This window comes from Nakaseomyces glabratus, chromosome H (assembly GCF_010111755.1).
Source record: "Nakaseomyces glabratus chromosome H, complete sequence".
NCBI classification, from domain to species: domain Eukaryota; kingdom Fungi; phylum Ascomycota; class Saccharomycetes; order Saccharomycetales; family Saccharomycetaceae; genus Nakaseomyces; species Nakaseomyces glabratus.
Window position 1 is genome coordinate 820,135 of NC_088958.1, and position 16,618 is coordinate 836,752.

General features: G+C 38.7%; 8 protein-coding genes across 8 annotated transcripts; 4 read left to right on the forward strand and 4 right to left on the reverse strand.

Moving 5' to 3' along the window:
• Positions 1-29: 29 nt before the first annotated feature.
• On the forward strand, positions 30-776 carry TPI1 (triose-phosphate isomerase TPI1; the record flags this gene model as incomplete). Its single annotated transcript, XM_447161.1, has 1 exon — positions 30-776. One exon carries the CDS (start codon positions 30-32, stop codon positions 774-776), a length of 747 nt encoding a protein of 248 aa, XP_447161.1.
• Positions 777-1,080: 304 nt separating this feature from the next.
• VMS1 (Vms1p) lies at positions 1,081-3,033 on the reverse strand (the record flags this gene model as incomplete). Its single annotated transcript, XM_447162.1, has 1 exon — positions 1,081-3,033. One exon carries the CDS (start codon positions 3,031-3,033, stop codon positions 1,081-1,083), a length of 1,953 nt encoding a protein of 650 aa, XP_447162.1.
• Positions 3,034-3,391: 358 nt separating this feature from the next.
• HEM12 (uroporphyrinogen decarboxylase HEM12) lies at positions 3,392-4,474 on the reverse strand (the record flags this gene model as incomplete). Its single annotated transcript, XM_447163.1, has 1 exon — positions 3,392-4,474. The coding sequence occupies one exon, from the start codon at positions 4,472-4,474 to the stop codon at positions 3,392-3,394; it is 1,083 nt and encodes a 360-aa protein (XP_447163.1).
• Positions 4,475-6,088: 1,614 nt separating this feature from the next.
• Positions 6,089-7,927, forward strand: BAP3 (amino acid transporter BAP3; the record flags this gene model as incomplete). The annotated part of the gene is made up of 1 exon (XM_447164.1): positions 6,089-7,927. One exon carries the CDS (start codon positions 6,089-6,091, stop codon positions 7,925-7,927), a length of 1,839 nt encoding a protein of 612 aa, XP_447164.1.
• Positions 7,928-8,691: 764 nt separating this feature from the next.
• RPC11 (DNA-directed RNA polymerase III core subunit RPC11) lies at positions 8,692-9,024 on the forward strand (the record flags this gene model as incomplete). The annotated part of the gene is made up of 1 exon (XM_447165.2): positions 8,692-9,024. The coding sequence occupies one exon, from the start codon at positions 8,692-8,694 to the stop codon at positions 9,022-9,024; it is 333 nt and encodes a 110-aa protein (XP_447165.2).
• A 257-nt stretch (positions 9,025-9,281) lies between these two features.
• VPS15 (ubiquitin-binding serine/threonine protein kinase VPS15) lies at positions 9,282-13,514 on the reverse strand (the record flags this gene model as incomplete). The annotated part of the gene is made up of 1 exon (XM_447166.1): positions 9,282-13,514. The coding sequence occupies one exon, from the start codon at positions 13,512-13,514 to the stop codon at positions 9,282-9,284; it is 4,233 nt and encodes a 1,410-aa protein (XP_447166.1).
• Positions 13,515-13,865: 351 nt separating this feature from the next.
• GVI51_H08349 (uncharacterized protein) lies at positions 13,866-14,546 on the reverse strand (the record flags this gene model as incomplete). The annotated part of the gene is made up of 1 exon (XM_447167.1): positions 13,866-14,546. One exon carries the CDS (start codon positions 14,544-14,546, stop codon positions 13,866-13,868), a length of 681 nt encoding a protein of 226 aa, XP_447167.1.
• A 680-nt stretch (positions 14,547-15,226) lies between these two features.
• Positions 15,227-16,492, forward strand: RXT2 (Rxt2p; the record flags this gene model as incomplete). Its single annotated transcript, XM_447168.1, has 1 exon — positions 15,227-16,492. One exon carries the CDS (start codon positions 15,227-15,229, stop codon positions 16,490-16,492), a length of 1,266 nt encoding a protein of 421 aa, XP_447168.1.
• Positions 16,493-16,618: the final 126 nt, after the last annotated feature.

A 16,618-nucleotide genomic window follows, 5' to 3' on the forward strand; every position in this document is an offset into this window, starting at 1 on the left:
TATAACACATATACATAACACATACAAAAATGGCCAGAACTTTCTTTGTCGGTGGTAACTTCAAGTTGAACGGTACCAAGAAGTCTATCAAGGAAATTGTTGACAGATTGAACACTGCTTCTCTACCAGAAAACGTCGAAGTCGTTATCTGCCCACCAGCTACCTACTTGGACTACACCGTCTCTTTGGTCTCCAAGAAGCAAGTTACTGTCGGTGGTCAAAACACCTACACCAAGGCTTCCGGTGCTTACACTGGTGAAAACTCCGTCGACCAATTGAAGGACGTCGGTGCCAAGTGGGTTATCTTGGGTCACTCCGAAAGAAGAACTTACTTCCACGAAGATGACAAGATCGTCGCTGAAAAGACCAAGTTCGCTTTGGACCAAGGTCTAGGTGTTATCTTGTGTATCGGTGAAACTTTGGAAGAAAAGAAGGCCGGTGTCACTTTGAAGGTTGTCGAAAGACAATTGGACGCTGTCATCGCTGAAGTCAAGGACTGGACTAACGTCGTTATCGCTTACGAACCAGTCTGGGCTATCGGTACCGGTTTGGCTGCTACTGCTGAAGATGCTCAAGACATCCACCACTCTATCAGATCTTACTTGGCTGAAAAGCTAGGTAAGGACACCGCTGAAAAGACCAGAATCTTGTACGGTGGTTCTGCTAACGGTGCTAACGCTGGTACTTTCAAGGACAAGGCTGACGTCGACGGTTTCTTGGTCGGTGGTGCTTCTTTGAAGCCAGAATTCGTTGACATCATCAACTCCAGAAACTAAGCATTAGTCTCTTGGGATCTATAAAGAAAATTTCTTTTTTTTGTTTACTGTTTAGATTGCAAATGCTCTTGCTTATAATGTCATAGAAGATAAATACGAATATAAATCACTTTTCATGCCAATGTATAATTATAATGATTATCTCAAATTCAACATCAATCATAGAATGAAATACTCTCAATTATCATACGGGAATATTTGGGGGTCTGTCTGCCCTACGTTACTAATAATGTGCATAAATATTAGTATATGTTTTACTTCTTACATATCTATCCTTTTAGTTTCACCAGTAATTTATCTCATTTTATTTGTTTAACTTTTGCATCCTGGCCTCTGCGGCTCTTGCCCTTTGCTCTCTCATTAATCTTCTTCTTTGATCTTCATTCAAAGAATCAATTTTATGAGAAGATAAGTTCATTAGACCAGGTGACCCAGAATCAAGCCTTCTGCCTTGCCCGTGTTTCAATTCAATTTCATCTGCACGAGCACTTCTTTCTTGTTTTTGTCTTTCCTTTGTCAATTCTAATTCTTTTTGGATCAACTTCTTAGTTTCAGCTTCATCTTGCTTCTCTTTTTCTGATTCTAATCTTTCTACTTCTTCTTTACTCAAAGGTACACCAACATGAGCTTCTTCCCAGTTTGTGTATTCTTCTCCAAGAGCGTGCCTGGCTTTTTGGAAACAGTATCTAACAGTATCATTCTTTGAAATATCCCAAGCGGTCTTACCAACATCATTAGGAATAGTCGGATCACATTTTACTGTTGTTAATAGGATAGAAACCATTTGCCTTAACCCTTGCTGGGATGCATAATGTAGCATTGTTGGCGTATGCACATATTTGTTCCTGGGTAGAAGTATAAAATTCCCATCCAGTTTATTCTTCTTTAAATATGACAGTAGTAAAGGAACACGACTCTTCTTCAGCAATGTAACAATTTGCTCTGTATGAACCTCTGCCTCACTTAGCTCTAGCTTTGGAACATCTTTCTTTTTACTTTCAGCATCTGGTTTTGAAATGGCCTTTCTGCTTGCTTCTTCGTTCGGTATAGGTTGTGGTTTTTCTACTGGCTTCATGTATGTCAGTTCACACCATATTCTTTTCAGCTCAGTAACAGTCGGTCTATTAGTGGTAAAAGGAAAACTCTTGATTCTTTTATCATCTTTGTTCAGGATTCCACCATCTAAGAAAATCTTTTTGTCTTGGACATTTCTTGCCCTGATATATATACTTTCACACTTATTCAAATATGGGCGCCACTTTTCCATCAAATTTTGAATGTCCGTCTTCAGAGCAGCCTCATTATATCTACGCAATGTGGAACCGGCAGAGTTTGCCTTACCCTTGGCATTATCCATAGCAGATTGTGACCCACCTTGCTTCCTTCTTGTTGTATACCTATGAAATGTTTTATGTTCCAAGAATTGAACACATTGTTCCTGTGGTGTTTCATCTACCCTCTTCGATCTTACAACACTTTTGATGTTACCACGCTGATGGCAAACAATGGCACCAGCAAAATGACCACCGCCAACTAGAAACAATGCAGAAATCGAAGTCATCCTTGTGTCATCCATGTTCCACTTCAATATTGTGTCCAAGGGCTCTTGGATGTTATCTTTATCAAACAAAGCCTTGTAAATACCATATGTCTGTCCGTTAGACAATAGTGGAGACCTAACGAGAATTTGAGGAAGACCTGTATTTAGGTGAAACAAGTTGGCTTGCGAGTCTTCAGTATCTGTTAAAAGTGGAGTAATTGGTTTGTCTATAATATTAATTTCATTCACCTTTCTTGAAAGTTCACCGCCAATTTCATCGATTTTTTCCAATTCATCCTCAGAGCTGTAATTGCTATCCGAGTCATTGCCACTATCATTGGAAATATCGCCATCAGAATCCCCTTCCACAATTTTTTGGTCTTTCTTAGCAGTATTTTTGCTTATCAACTCTTCAAACTGAGCTTGATTAAGTGGTGGCAATCCATTTAAATTTCGCCTGATATTCGCAACATGAAGATCGGTTTGATAATGTTCCCTGCCAATCGCTTCAGTACTATCAGCACAAACTTTACATTTCAATACTGTAGGAACTTGCTTATTCTTGACTTCTTCGATTGAAACTGGTGCTCTTTCCACCGGTTTGGGCTTCACTTCATTTCTGTATGAATCGAATTGTAACAAATCCAGCGAATTTAATAGAGCCTCAGGCAAATCATATATATAGAGGTCATGCTTTTTGATAGAGGTATCTGACATACTGGATTCGACTAGATATTTCTCTTCGCTCAATAAGTTGTAGTTAATATTATGCTAGCTTGTTCCTTATTTTACTGTTTAATACTATTTGCAGTGAAATTGTCAAATTTCCAAGTTTTTCACTTTTGCGATGAGCTAGTTAACTAGCTTCGGTCTTACTATCTAAAAAAAAAGAAAAGTACCTTTAAAAATTAAATAGTAACAGTTAGAATCACACAATATACATGGTATTATTCATAGTATATACAATAAAATAAGATGAGATGCATGAAGATTTGAATAATAGAAACACAATGCAAATTAATATCACTCTATATTAGAAAATGTTAATCTAGGCAGCTTTGTTAAAATGTGTGTATTAGGCAGAACCAATTCTGTGGCATTCTTCCAGAAAATGTCTGATCTTTTCCGTGTCCATGAATGGATGAGTACCATGACCGAAGTTAACGATATAGTTCTTCTTGCCGCCACCAAAGCCTTCAATCATGGTCTTCGTCTTCTTTGAAATTATTTCATCTGATCCGTACATAACACCTGGATCTAGGTTTCCTTGCAATACCACACGGTTGTTATTTATCTTAACGGCTTCCTTTGGATCCCAACACCAATCTAAGGAAACAACATTGTAACCGGAGTCACACAGCTTGTCCAAAGCATACCATGATCCCTTAGCGAAAACTATCATTGGAATATGTTCCTCAACGCCCAACTCCTTGAGTCTCTTAGGAACTTTAGTAGCGATTTGTCTCAGGTAAGGCAAGGAGAACTCGTCGAAGTCACCGGCAGACAACTCTCCGCCCCAACTTTCAAACACTTGTAATATTTGGGCACCTGCAACCACTTGCTGGGCCAAAAACTCGACTGCGACGTCTGTGATAGCTTGCAACAACTTGTGAGATTCTTCTGGCTTCTCGTTTATCCATTGCTTGGCAAATCTGAATAGGCGGGAACCACCACCTTCGGTCATATAGACCAAGAGAGTCCATGGGGCACCACAGAAGCCAAAAAGTGGCACTTGGCCGTCCAGCTTCTTCCTTGTCAGAGTAATAGCCTCGAATGCCCAGTTCAACTCCTTTTTGATGTCGACTTTGTAGTCCAGAACCTTCTGCAAGTCTTCAGATGTTCTCAATGGCTCAGGGAAATGAGGACCTTTGCCTTCAACCATCTCGACTTTCATCCCCATGGCCTGTGGGATCACCAAAATATCACTGAAGATGATCGCAGCGTCCAGCAGACCGGCATACCTTCTAACAGGTTGGATGGTAATCTCGGAGGCCACTTCAGCGTCACGACACACTTCAAAGAAATCCCTGTTCCCCTTCACTTCATGATACTCTGGCAAGTACCTCCCGGCCTGTCTCATCAACCAGCATGGTGGCCTCTCAACAGCTTCACCTCTAGCGGCCCTCAATATCAAATCGTTCTTCAGTTCAGGAAACATTTGGTGCGAATGCTATGTTTGTTTGATATAATTGATTTACCAATTACTTCCCCCCAAAATCCAGCGAGGAATCTTATCTCGTAATATAGATAGCTGATATTTAAATGATTAGCATAATATTTATCACGCAAGGTACTACTATCGAATACTCCTTGGCACCAAGTCACCTCATCACCTATACGATGACAAAATTGACATAACAATATACGCAATGACATGTGATATTAACATTACATACGTTCACACATGACAAGATATCTTGACGTTCCGTAGTAGACTATTTCAGCAATTTTCTTGCTCCAGCCGGTTTGCCTCTGAGATAGTTTTGAACGAGTTTCAAACCGGACATCGGTCCCCGACCGTTTCTTGTTCTCGGACATCGGATAAACAGCACGCAAAAACTGGTACGGTTTTAGCACTTTTTTATCTTTTTTTTGAACTTCATTGCTTGACCGTTTACGAGGGCTCTAAGGAGGGTGTGGGATGCGGCAAAAAAAAAGATAATGAGGGAATGCGTGGTTTTATATTGAGATTCATGCCATGGATATCAATATGACTCTTAAAGTTTTTATATGGTTTGAGCTCTTGCCCGCGTCGGGGGTGTAGTTTCGCTTTCGCACCGAAATGCTTATCTTTTGCTTATCTTTCGAGACCATGATACCGCTCATTTGCTGGTGCATAACCCCGGGTCCCACTCCCACATCCCACTCCCCTCCCCCCATTCCCTTTGTTTTCCGACTAGAGAGTATAAAGTGACGATCACTTAGAACTGCACTGCGTGTATCTCTAAGATGCATTGCTTTTTTTACCTTCTTGCGTTGTATCTCTGGTTTTCTCCCTACAAATACCTCTGTGTACAGCAGAACTCGCTCCAGCACCGTCTTGGCACAGGATAGGTCAATCTCTTACCTGTAGAAACACTTAAATAAGCGCAGCCTCCCTCTTCCCCCAGTTTCGCCCCAGCGTCCTTCTGTGTATGAGCCTTGTAGGTGCGACACAATGCATTGAGAGTTGAGAGAAGCCCACGACAATGAAACACACGACAATGAAACACACGTACACGGTCCCCTTGGACTATGACCCATTTCATTTTATTGCCCCCCCTACACAAGCAGTGCATACACCCGTTGCGGTCAAACCACCGTACCAAGCACTGCCATTTCACCCGAAAAAAGCAATTTTATTGTAACCCATCCCATTCCCAGATATCTAGCTTGCCAAAGAATGCACCGCACAAAGATATCTGAACCTAAGCACTCTGCACCTATTCTTAGGAAATATGACACATTTCATTTGCAATTTTGGTCCCTTTTTCTTTCTTTTTTGATTCATTTTCCGGGGGGAGCCCTCTAAGTAGCGCCTGGGGGGGTTGGGCCTCGAGGATTTTTGGGCACTTTTCTCTTTTGGAAAAAAGTATGAAAATTTTTGAACTTGATCTACCTCGACCCTCTTCTGCTTAATTGTGCAAGTGATGCCCTGTGATAAAAGCTTTGAATTGGCAAAAAATTGTAATTACAAGCTAAGTTGCACTCTTTAACACATATATATATGTACATGGCCTAGGAATTGAATTAAATAGTATCTTGATCCTGTAGAGCCTAAACCAGCAAAGTAATGAACTCTAACGATCTATTGTCCGAGGTTAAAGTGTCTTCTTCGGAAGACTCTCAAATCCTCTCCAAGAGTAACGACTATGTACACGAACAGAACCATATCATAGAAGGTGACTACGATGATGACGATAAGTCGTCGTCATCGCATAACCTGAGGTCTAGGTTCGATGTTCAAGTCAAGAACAGACACTTACAGGGATTCATCGATTCTTTCAAGAGGGCCGACGACTCTCCAGACCACAATGACCTCGAGAAGACCACCACCGCACACCAGGAGCAGAAGAAGACCATGAAGTCCAGGCACGTCATCATGATGTCCCTGGGTACCGGTATCGGTACGGGTCTGTTGGTCTCCAACGGTAAAGGTCTGTCCCTGGCTGGTCCCGCCTCTTTGGTCATCGCATATGGTCTCGTCTCCTTCGTCACTTACTTCATGATCCAGGCAGCCGGTGAGATGGCTGTTACTTACCCAACTCTGCCCGGTTCCTTCAACGCTTACACTTCCTTCTTCATCTCAAAGCCCTTCGGTTTCGCTACAACTTGGCTGTTCTGCATCCAGTGGCTCACCGTGCTGCCTTTGGAATTGATCACAGCAGCTATGACCATCAAGTACTGGAACACCTCCATCGACCCAGACGTCTTCGTCATTATCTTCTACGTGTTCCTGATGTTCATCCACTTCTTCGGTGTGCAGGCCTATGGTGAAACAGAATTCATCTTCAACGCTTGCAAAATCCTCATGATCGGTGGCTTCATCATCTTCGCTATCGTCGTCAACTGCGGTGGTGCCGGTAAGGACGGCTACATCGGTGGCAAGTACTGGCACGACCCAGGTGCCTTCGCATCCTCAAACGGCGCATCCAGATTCAAAGGTATCTGCTACAACTTGGTCAACGCATACTTCTCCTACGGTGGTAACGAACTGTTCGTCTTGTCCGTGAATGACCAGAAGAACCCAAGAAAGTCCACCCCAGCAGCAGCCAAGAGTAACGTCTACCGTATCGTGGTCATCTACTTACTAACAATGATCTTGATCGGTTTCGTTGTCCCACACAACAGCTCTGAACTGCTAGGTGCCAGCGGCGGTAACGGCTTGCACGCATCCCCATACGTCTTGGCAGCCTCCATTCACGGTATCAAAGTCGTCCCACATATCATCAACGCAGTCATCTTGATCGCATTGATCTCAGTGGCCAACTCCTCCTTATACGCCGGCCCTAGATTACTGAGCTCCTTGGCTCAACAGGGCTACGCCCCAAGGTTCTTGAGTTACGTCGACAGAAGAGGCAGACCTTTGACCGCTTTGCTACTTTCCGCTTTGGTCGGTGTCATCGGTTTCGCAGCTACCTCCCCAAGAGAAGAAGAAGTCTTTACGTGGCTCGCTGCCATCTCAGGTTTAAGTGAACTGTTCACATGGACCTCCATTATGTTCTCACACATTAGATTCAGAAGAGCAATGAAGTTGCAAAACAAATCGCTAGACACATTGGGATACAAAGCTAACACTGGCCTGTGGGGTTCTTACTTCGGTGTAGGTTTCAATATCCTTGTGTTTGCTGCTCAATTCTGGGTCGCCCTATCTCCACCAAACTCCGGTGGTAAATGTGATGCCAACTCCTTCTTCGCAAGTTACCTAGCCATGCCAATTTGGTTGGTGTTCTATTTCGGCTACATGTGCTGGTACAAGGACTTCACTGTCTTGACTGATTTGAATCAAGTGGACTTGGATAACCACAGAAAAGTTTATGACCCAGAATTCTTGAGACAGGAAGACCTGGAAAACAAAGAAAGATTGAGAAACTCATCGTTCTTGGTGAAAATCTATGAGTTCTGGTGTTAAAACACTTTTTTCTAACGCCCGCTACTTTTTCACGCTATTCATGTCGTCACAGAATTTCCAGTCATAATATATTTGCATAATATTTTCTTCTGAAGAGCATAGTTTCCATTACGCATTTTTTGTATTGAACTCCATTTAAATTAAAACTAATCAACAATACAAAAAAAATAAAACAATAAAAAAACACAATGGTTTTCTGAAAATGTAATACTTATGCTTTATCAATTATTATTATTAGAGAGTTCGCCGGCAACAATTGTAATAATAATTTTATCCCTCTTTGCCTTTTTATTTTAATACTTCTGTACATTGTTCCCAGCTTTTTCGTTTCATTTTCCCCTGCAATACATAATAACTGCATTTAAGTAATAATATTATCGAATAATTTAATTAATTTGCTAATCTTTTCTACACAGTTTTTGTTTTATTATGTGACTAATTGTGTTCTCGAAGCCATACTACTGCAACAACACACTTTGTCATTTAGCATTGTATAAACCTGCGCCGGGTAAACTTTGAAAAAAAAAATTCCACAATATTTGATCCATCCGATGAGCTGCTCATCACGAAGCTCATCGGGCATAATAGCATTACTGTCTTGCTGTATACATTCGATATGTTAGCTTCAAGTCGGTATTATGATCCCCTAGTATTTCGTATAATTCAGTTTAATCTGTGGCCAAATATAGTGGCTAAGTGAATCATAACATTAGGTCTACCACACTAAAAGCAAAACAAAACAAAATACTAGATACTAGTTGAGTATGCTTTCGTTTTGTCCCTTATGCAATAACATGCTGCTGGTTGCAACATCAGATAATGGTGTATATAATCTAAGTTGTCGATCTTGTCCCTATGAATTTCCAATAGAAAGTATCGAGATATATGACAGGAAGAAGCTACCAAGAAAAGAAGTCGATGATGTGTTAGGTGGTGGTTGGGATAATGTTGACCAGACAAAAGTACAATGTCCGAATTACGATACGTGTGGTGGTGAAAGTGCATATTTCTTCCAGTTACAAATTAGATCGGCGGATGAGCCAATGACAACATTCTATAAGTGTGTCAACTGTGCTCATAGATGGAAGGAAAACTAAACAGCATATGGTTCTATTCCTCCTCATATTCATAAATTGGCATACCGTATTGATATCCATTTAGTTGACAGCAAAGGAAGCTTTATTTGGACGTATGAATATTTAAAAATGAAAGATTCATTTCGAAGCTGACATCATCCTTACCTAAAAAAATTGTACAATAATATCTACACATTTTATGATCAAGTCATATTTAAACGAACCTTAGTACTATTTAGTATTGACTTAACAAATAAAAGCATCGCCTATAATATATGCTAGGTATATATATTTATATATCCCTCCTCGTCAGTTAATAACATGTATGGTTTATTTTTCAACTGAAACACATTTACAGTCATTACCCTGCTGCTGGTATAGTTAGAATTGTTTACTTCTTTTTGATAATTATGCTTTTGCAAGGACATAGTCAATGATGCAGTCACTTGTAGTACAGAAAATGAATGTAATTCCACTTTAGAGCCAGCAAAAGTAGAAGACTTTTCTGGATTTCGAGTATCCAAAATATGCAACAATCGGCCAATGTCGTCCATGTACAACACCTTATTATTGAAAATTTGAACAATGGGCTTGATATTTGAATTATTCTTCTCAAAAGCAAGCTTATCCAGCTTGTCAGCATCAATAACATTAAAACTATCCAGGGAAGGCTGCTCATTTGATCTGACAAACACATGCTTGCAGCTAAGTTTTTCTATATTCCATAAAGTAAAAAATGCGCTATCAACACCTCCACAAACTACCAAGAGAGATTTGTTCTCTTGTTCCATAATCGCCAATTTGTTAATAGGCAGTGATTCTCCAAATGTCCACGCTCTTATCTGCACAAAATATCTTGCATCCCACATTTCAATTATACCTGATACTGTGCCAAAAAACAAGAGGTTATTTTTATCATCTAAAACCATAGATATAGTACAGCCATAATCAGCATTCAGTTCTAGTTTTTCAATAACTTTCATGGTTCTTATGTCAAACAAGTAAACATTGGAGTAATTGGACAGCACAACTAATTGAAATTGGTCATTATTTGGACAGCATTCTATCTGGATGGGGTATTCCGAAGAATTCTCTCCAATTAAGTTTAGTGAACGAATGCATATAAGCTCTTGAAGGTTTTTCGCCTTTCCATTTTTCGATAGAGAGATCCTAAATATCAAAATTTCACTAGATTTTAGGCCCACACAAAAAGAGTCATATCCAGACAGGCCCTTAATACAAGTAATCTCAGCAGAGCATTCATAGTATAGTGGCCTTGTGATAGACTTTTCATTTGCTAGCCTATCTATATCCCACACAGTCAATGCACCTTGGTCTGAACCATAAATCATGAAAGATTTCGTTCCTAAAAGGACTTCTGATTGCAATAGCGTTCCATCAAAAATCTGAGGGTATGATCTTACAAACTTTCCATGTAAATTAATAACATCGGCTTCAGCAGTTGTGTTTTCCGAAACAAATCCAAACTCCTTGTATTCTTTCAAGGATGGCAAAATATTTAATTGCTTCAAATATTTTTCTATAATTTTATCTTGACCTTCATAACTACTCTTGACAATAAAATTCGCTGGCTGATTCCTAGCGGATAAGTGTGCATGTCCTTCACTGTGATTGTTTGTTGGCTCTAATTGCACATATATATTCTTCAGGTTTGATAATGTGGTTGGAATTCTTGGAGTTTTGAAAATGAGAGAGCCTTTCATTTCGATAACCTTAGAATGATTATCAGTAAATGTATTAGATTCAGATTCTTTAATGCTATTAGTGTTTGTTACATCGAGATCATTAAATGTGAGAGTTTCGGGATGTAAAAATTCTATGTCAAAAAACACTGTATTCGGCATGACATTTTCAATTGAGAAATTACTAGGTGTCAGACTTAGCTTTGATACAATACTGGTTACTGTTTCTGGTTTCTTTGATGATGATCTGCTGCTGCGTACAACGTATTCTCTTAAGGCTACAATCTTCCACAATTCATTGTCTGTTAATCCTGAGTTTTTAAATTTATCTATCCAAAACTTATCTTCAAGTGTTAGGGGAATGTTTTCGTTTTCATTTGTATGTAAGTGAATATTAGATTCCACTTTCATTGTTTTTAAACCATAATTCTCCTTCACATATCTCTTGTCGACAAAATTTATCGTCGAGTTGCCGAATGCATCTACATAGTTTGTAGTAACTCTTTGCCAAAAGAATGTTTTCTTGGATCTATTATTCCAGCTTCTTAATAGGTTGTAAGTATTTCGAGAAACTGGCAATTTTGCGCAGCTTATTAGCATATCACCAGTAAAATCAACATCAAAATCAAAAAAAGGTCTCAATACGGGATATAGCACACAGTAAACTTCTGCTTTACTCATTTGGTTAATACATTCAACTAGGGTGGTTAGAACAAAATTTCTTATCCAGCTATTTGGGTGTAATATCAATGGAGATAAAAATTTTGTAATATCATAAAAATACTTTTTATTAACGAATCTAGTTTTTAGAAGGTCTTTCAAATTTTTTAAAACGCTTACCACTACTAATTCTTCTTCATCAGTTATCGTTTGTATTATTAATGGAAGAATATATTGCTCCATAGTGATCGGACCAAGAAGTATTGCGATTCCTGAAATACACTCTACTAAATACATTCTCAGCGCTGGATCTCTATCATTCAAGTATGTTATTAGATGACTTAGAATAACGTCGTTTGTTTTTTCTCTTCCAAAGTATTTACACAGTGGGAGAATATTTTTCAGAAGTGCGACCTTAACACTGATTTCAGGATCAGTTAGTATTGATACTGTCAAGTCTTCAAATAACTGCTGTAATTTACGGGAGTACTTTCTTATTACTTCGATACTTTCAAAATCATGAACAATATTTGGAATTGTTGATGACTGCATTGTGTGACAATATTCTTGAAAAAGATTTGCTTTTAATGCTAGATCACTTAAGTTACTGGCTATTGCAACCCTAACTAAACTCTCTTCTTGTCCATTCTGAAGCAAAGCTTGTACACGAGGAAGTAAGTAATCAACAAAAATATTTTCGTTTAGTTGATTTGGATGTTTCACTTCCTTTATGAGTGTAGTTACACAATTCATTGCCATAACTTTAACTCTAGTAGAGTCATCTTCTAGAGCAGCTACAAGATATGGCAATGTCCGGTCTAATTTTGTATCATCTAACACAAACAATGAAAAGGCTAAAATTAATTGTAAAGCTTTGACTTTATTTTCTGGAAACTGGAGATTTCTGAATTCCTTGCACAAGAACACTAAAATTATTAATGAAACTTCATTCTGTATTGACGCGGTAATTTTATCTGTTTCATAATTTTCCAATCTTAAAAGTTTATCTGATACTCTCAAAAAACTGTCTTTTGTATTATAGTTCATATCCTCTTGATCTAATACGGGAAGTTTCAGACTTTTACATATTCTCCCAAAGTCGCAATAAATTTTTATCAATATTTCGTCTATACTTCCTAAATGATCTTGTAGCGTGGTGTTGACCTCAATTTGATCAGCACAAGGAACACTGGTGCCTAGGGTTACCAAAGTTTTACAGTAATCATATAAAAAATCATAAAACGTGTCTGGAAAATAGATTGTTCTATATTTCTCTAGTAGTTCGTGTGCTGATAGTCTCTTCTTGGGGTCCACTTGCAACATATCCTGAAGTATATCTTTGAGTACAGGTGAACTTTTCGATATAGTTTGGGGAAGAATGTCATTCAAAGTATAATCACCACTTTTGTATTTGAACAATTGAGACAAATTGAAAAGCGCTGCTCCATCTAGATACAGCTCCGCTATACAGCATCCGAGACTGAATATGTCCATTTCCTTTGTTGCTTGATGTACCCCATCACCTGAAGCCTTAGCGGAATCAAACTTTTCTGGTGCCAGGTAGCAAGCTCTTCTTTTTGAAGTATCAAAATAAAATGAAAACTCGCCAGGGTTATCATCTGGAATGTATGCCGGTTTTATATTAGAGCAAAAATCAGAGAGCACCACCCAATCCCAGCTTGTTAATAACAGATTCTCGGTTTTAATGTCACCATGGATTACATCGAGATCATGTATATCTTTCAATGCCTGTAGCAACTGGAACACAACAAATTTGGTCTCAATCTCAGTGAAATAAGGTCTGGTACTTAGTCTATCATATAAATTTGTCTTCAAATGTTGTCGTACTAGGTACCCACATCTTGTAGATTCAAATATTTTGCTATAGTTCAACACATTGGGTAATGCACTAAGTAATACTGCTTCTCTTTTCAATCTCTGTATGATTTTCTCTAATGAACTGTCTTCCTTGGGCTTTATAAACACTTTAACAACTATTTCACCATTAGGATCCAGGGCCTTACATGTCTTCAGAAAGCGTGAGTTGTTTAATTGAGACACATAATGAGTTTCATCTAATATATCGATGTATGAGAAGATACCAATCGATGGTGCTGTCTGTGCCAGCAAAGACAACTGTCCACCCATCACTTCCAATTTTTGGCCTACACACTATATGAGTTGATGTTTACCTTGTTGTGATAGAACTTCTACTTATAGGAAACAATGCCATGCTTTGTGCTTCTTATTCAGTTTTAAAGGGTTATTGTGTGAAATTTTGTTGACGTTTGTTGTTATAGCGGGAAAATACAGTAAGATGGGCATCGCATTAAACAACGATGGGTAGATGTAATGCCATAGAATGTTTAAGTAATGGTTCTATTTAATAATATACAATAAGACTTGTTGTTGTTGAACAAATATATACTGCATGGGTTTGCGCATACTAGTTGAAGGTGTAAACCAACAACTCATATCATGGGAATGGCAATAACCTTCTTATATTCTGAAATATTCATGATCTAATTGCTCAATTGGAGATGTTTCATGAAAGCCAGATTGTTTTGTCAGGATCTCTAGATTTCTGGCAGAGATCTTCTCCACTTCTTCGTTATATAGACCACAGAATTCCAGAGCCTCGCTTGGTGGAATTGTCTTTCTCCCATCTTTCAAGACATACTTAGTTAAGGACAAAGAGCATAGGTTCTTACCATTGTTTGTTGTGAACTTACTCATGACATATATCCACTTATTATCCCAGCATAGGATGGATGACTTCACTGCATACTTTTGGAATGGTTTGATCTCTTTCAAGAAATTGGTAAAAACATTAGCGACAGGGACGTAAGGCCATTTCTTAGCGTTAATAAACAATTTTTGGAAGATCTTAGTCATCAAATCACCTCTAGATATGTCTAATTCCTCGAAGTAAGTGCTGTTACTTTTGTGGAAATAAAAATCACACTCAAAAGGGGACGCATAAGTATCTAATTCAGCATAGGCAAAGCATCCATACTTGTTAGACTGAAGTTTCTTGATAATTGCAGTATCTTTACCAAAGAAGTATGGGCTAATGATGTTCCCAAAAGTGTAGTAATAGAACCTGAAGAAATAAGCACCTGGAAGTGACTTAAAGGAAGAAACAAGGTATATTATGAACAATATAGCCAAAATACCCATCTTTATTCGCTAATAGTATTTGATCGGCCTAGTAACTGTATATGAGATACTTCACCAAATATAGATGGCATATATTTATACCAATTGAATCACCAACGGATGAGCAATTGGATTAGACAATTGATCTATTTCGGTGTAGTAAGTGGTGGTGTTATACCCGATGCATTATCGCGTCCGCAGTGATGGCAACATGAGTATAGCTATTCTGCACTCACAGTAGCAAATTCAAGAATTAATCGGCATATATATACTTAGTAAAACACATCTATTTTGGTACTGAACTACTGAAAATGATCGATTAAGCTTGGGACACAAGTTATGAAACTATAGGATCTCACAATAAACTTGCTTTAATACCTTTAGCAAGATTAACTCGTTTTATACGTGTAACAGTTTTAGGATTCCATGTCAGCTTGAACTCTAACAGGAATACTGCTCATCTAGCACAACAATAGCCTTACAATACCCTTGAACAGTAATACATGAACGTTTTCATGGTGTATTGCCAACAAATTTATAAACTGGATGCATAAGCGGGATAGAGATTTCCTGTAATACCTAGCTTTCTAAATCCTGAAAAGAATTAGTGGGCACACGACGACGACAACAACAGCTAGTCCCAATCAAGAAACAGTGGGCGGAACTAATAATCGAATCAGAATATCAATTAACATTTCAGCATGCCACCTAAGGAGGTGAAAGACACTGTTAAGAAATCTGGTCGGGGGAGAAAGAGTAAAGAGGATGCTGCGAGTTTGCAATTTGAACAAGACTGCATAAACGCATTCACTAGGCGTGTACTAAAGGAGAAGGCCGGAAATTACAGGCCTTTAAAGAGGGGTATTGATGGTAAATTCATATATCCACATGCATCTGGCGTTACTACAAATAGAGGCAACAAACTGTTGCAAGGGAGCGAACTGATCTCCAGGAACAGATTGGACACATCACGGCCGTTAGAGGAAGAGAAAGTATTCTACAATGGTTCTGAGCATAGACTTCTCCAAAGTACTCGAAAGAGAATGAAGTTCCCTACGATTCCACAATCTGAATCAGTGCTCCAGACGTTGCCTACAGATGATCCATTGGAAGAGGACTTTGATGAAATAAATAACCTGTCAAAGCTTGTAAATGTACGGGAATTATTGACACCAATATCATCATTAGCTGATATTTGTAAAAGGGATTCTATCAAAAGGACTTTTAATAGGACTATTCTAAAAGATTTGGCACTGAACTGTATTTTGATGATTGAAAAAGAACAAAACTCAGTGACTACTTACTCACAACTACTGGATGTATTTCTAGGTGACTACCCAACGCCAATATACGAAAAAACGCTACGATTACCTAAATATGATCATAGTCTCACGTTGAAAGAAGAAGACTTAGAGGACGGATCACAATTAGAACTTATAAACTCGGATACAAGGAACGCTAACGATAAAGATAAACAGGCCAGGGTTACAATGTTTACTAGAAAAATACCTACACATACATATTATGATCTACTGGAGGAGTCTAAGACACAACAAGATGATAAAACTGATGACGAAATAGCAGAAGAAGATTCTGATCCATTCTTCGCAGTACCGAATTTGGCCCTACCAGAATCCTACCAGAAGTTATTACCAGAAACTGCTTCACCTAGAGTTTTGGAAGAAGTAGAAAATGCAAGGCAGCTAGTTCAGATAGCATTACAGAGAAATCAAGAATTCATAAGGAACCTTCAAAAGATCAGGGGATGTATTGTTAAATGCAATAGAATTAGAGAACGTATTACTTCCTGGAGTCGTGAATACGCAAGTATACCCGAAGAAGGTGTTACAGTGCCGAATGCGTTAAGAGCAGCTAAGCGTGGTATCATAAGTGCCACGACAAATAGATCAATGAGTGTGGATGAAGGTGTACGAGATGGTCAGGGTGATAAAGAGGATGAGGAGTAGGACTAAAAGTATGTTGGTGCGTACTAAGCAATTTTTTGTATCATTATTTTATACCATGGGTTCATCACATACAAGTATAGTTTAACAGTTGTAGTTACGGATAGAGAGGATTTTAATAAATAGTTT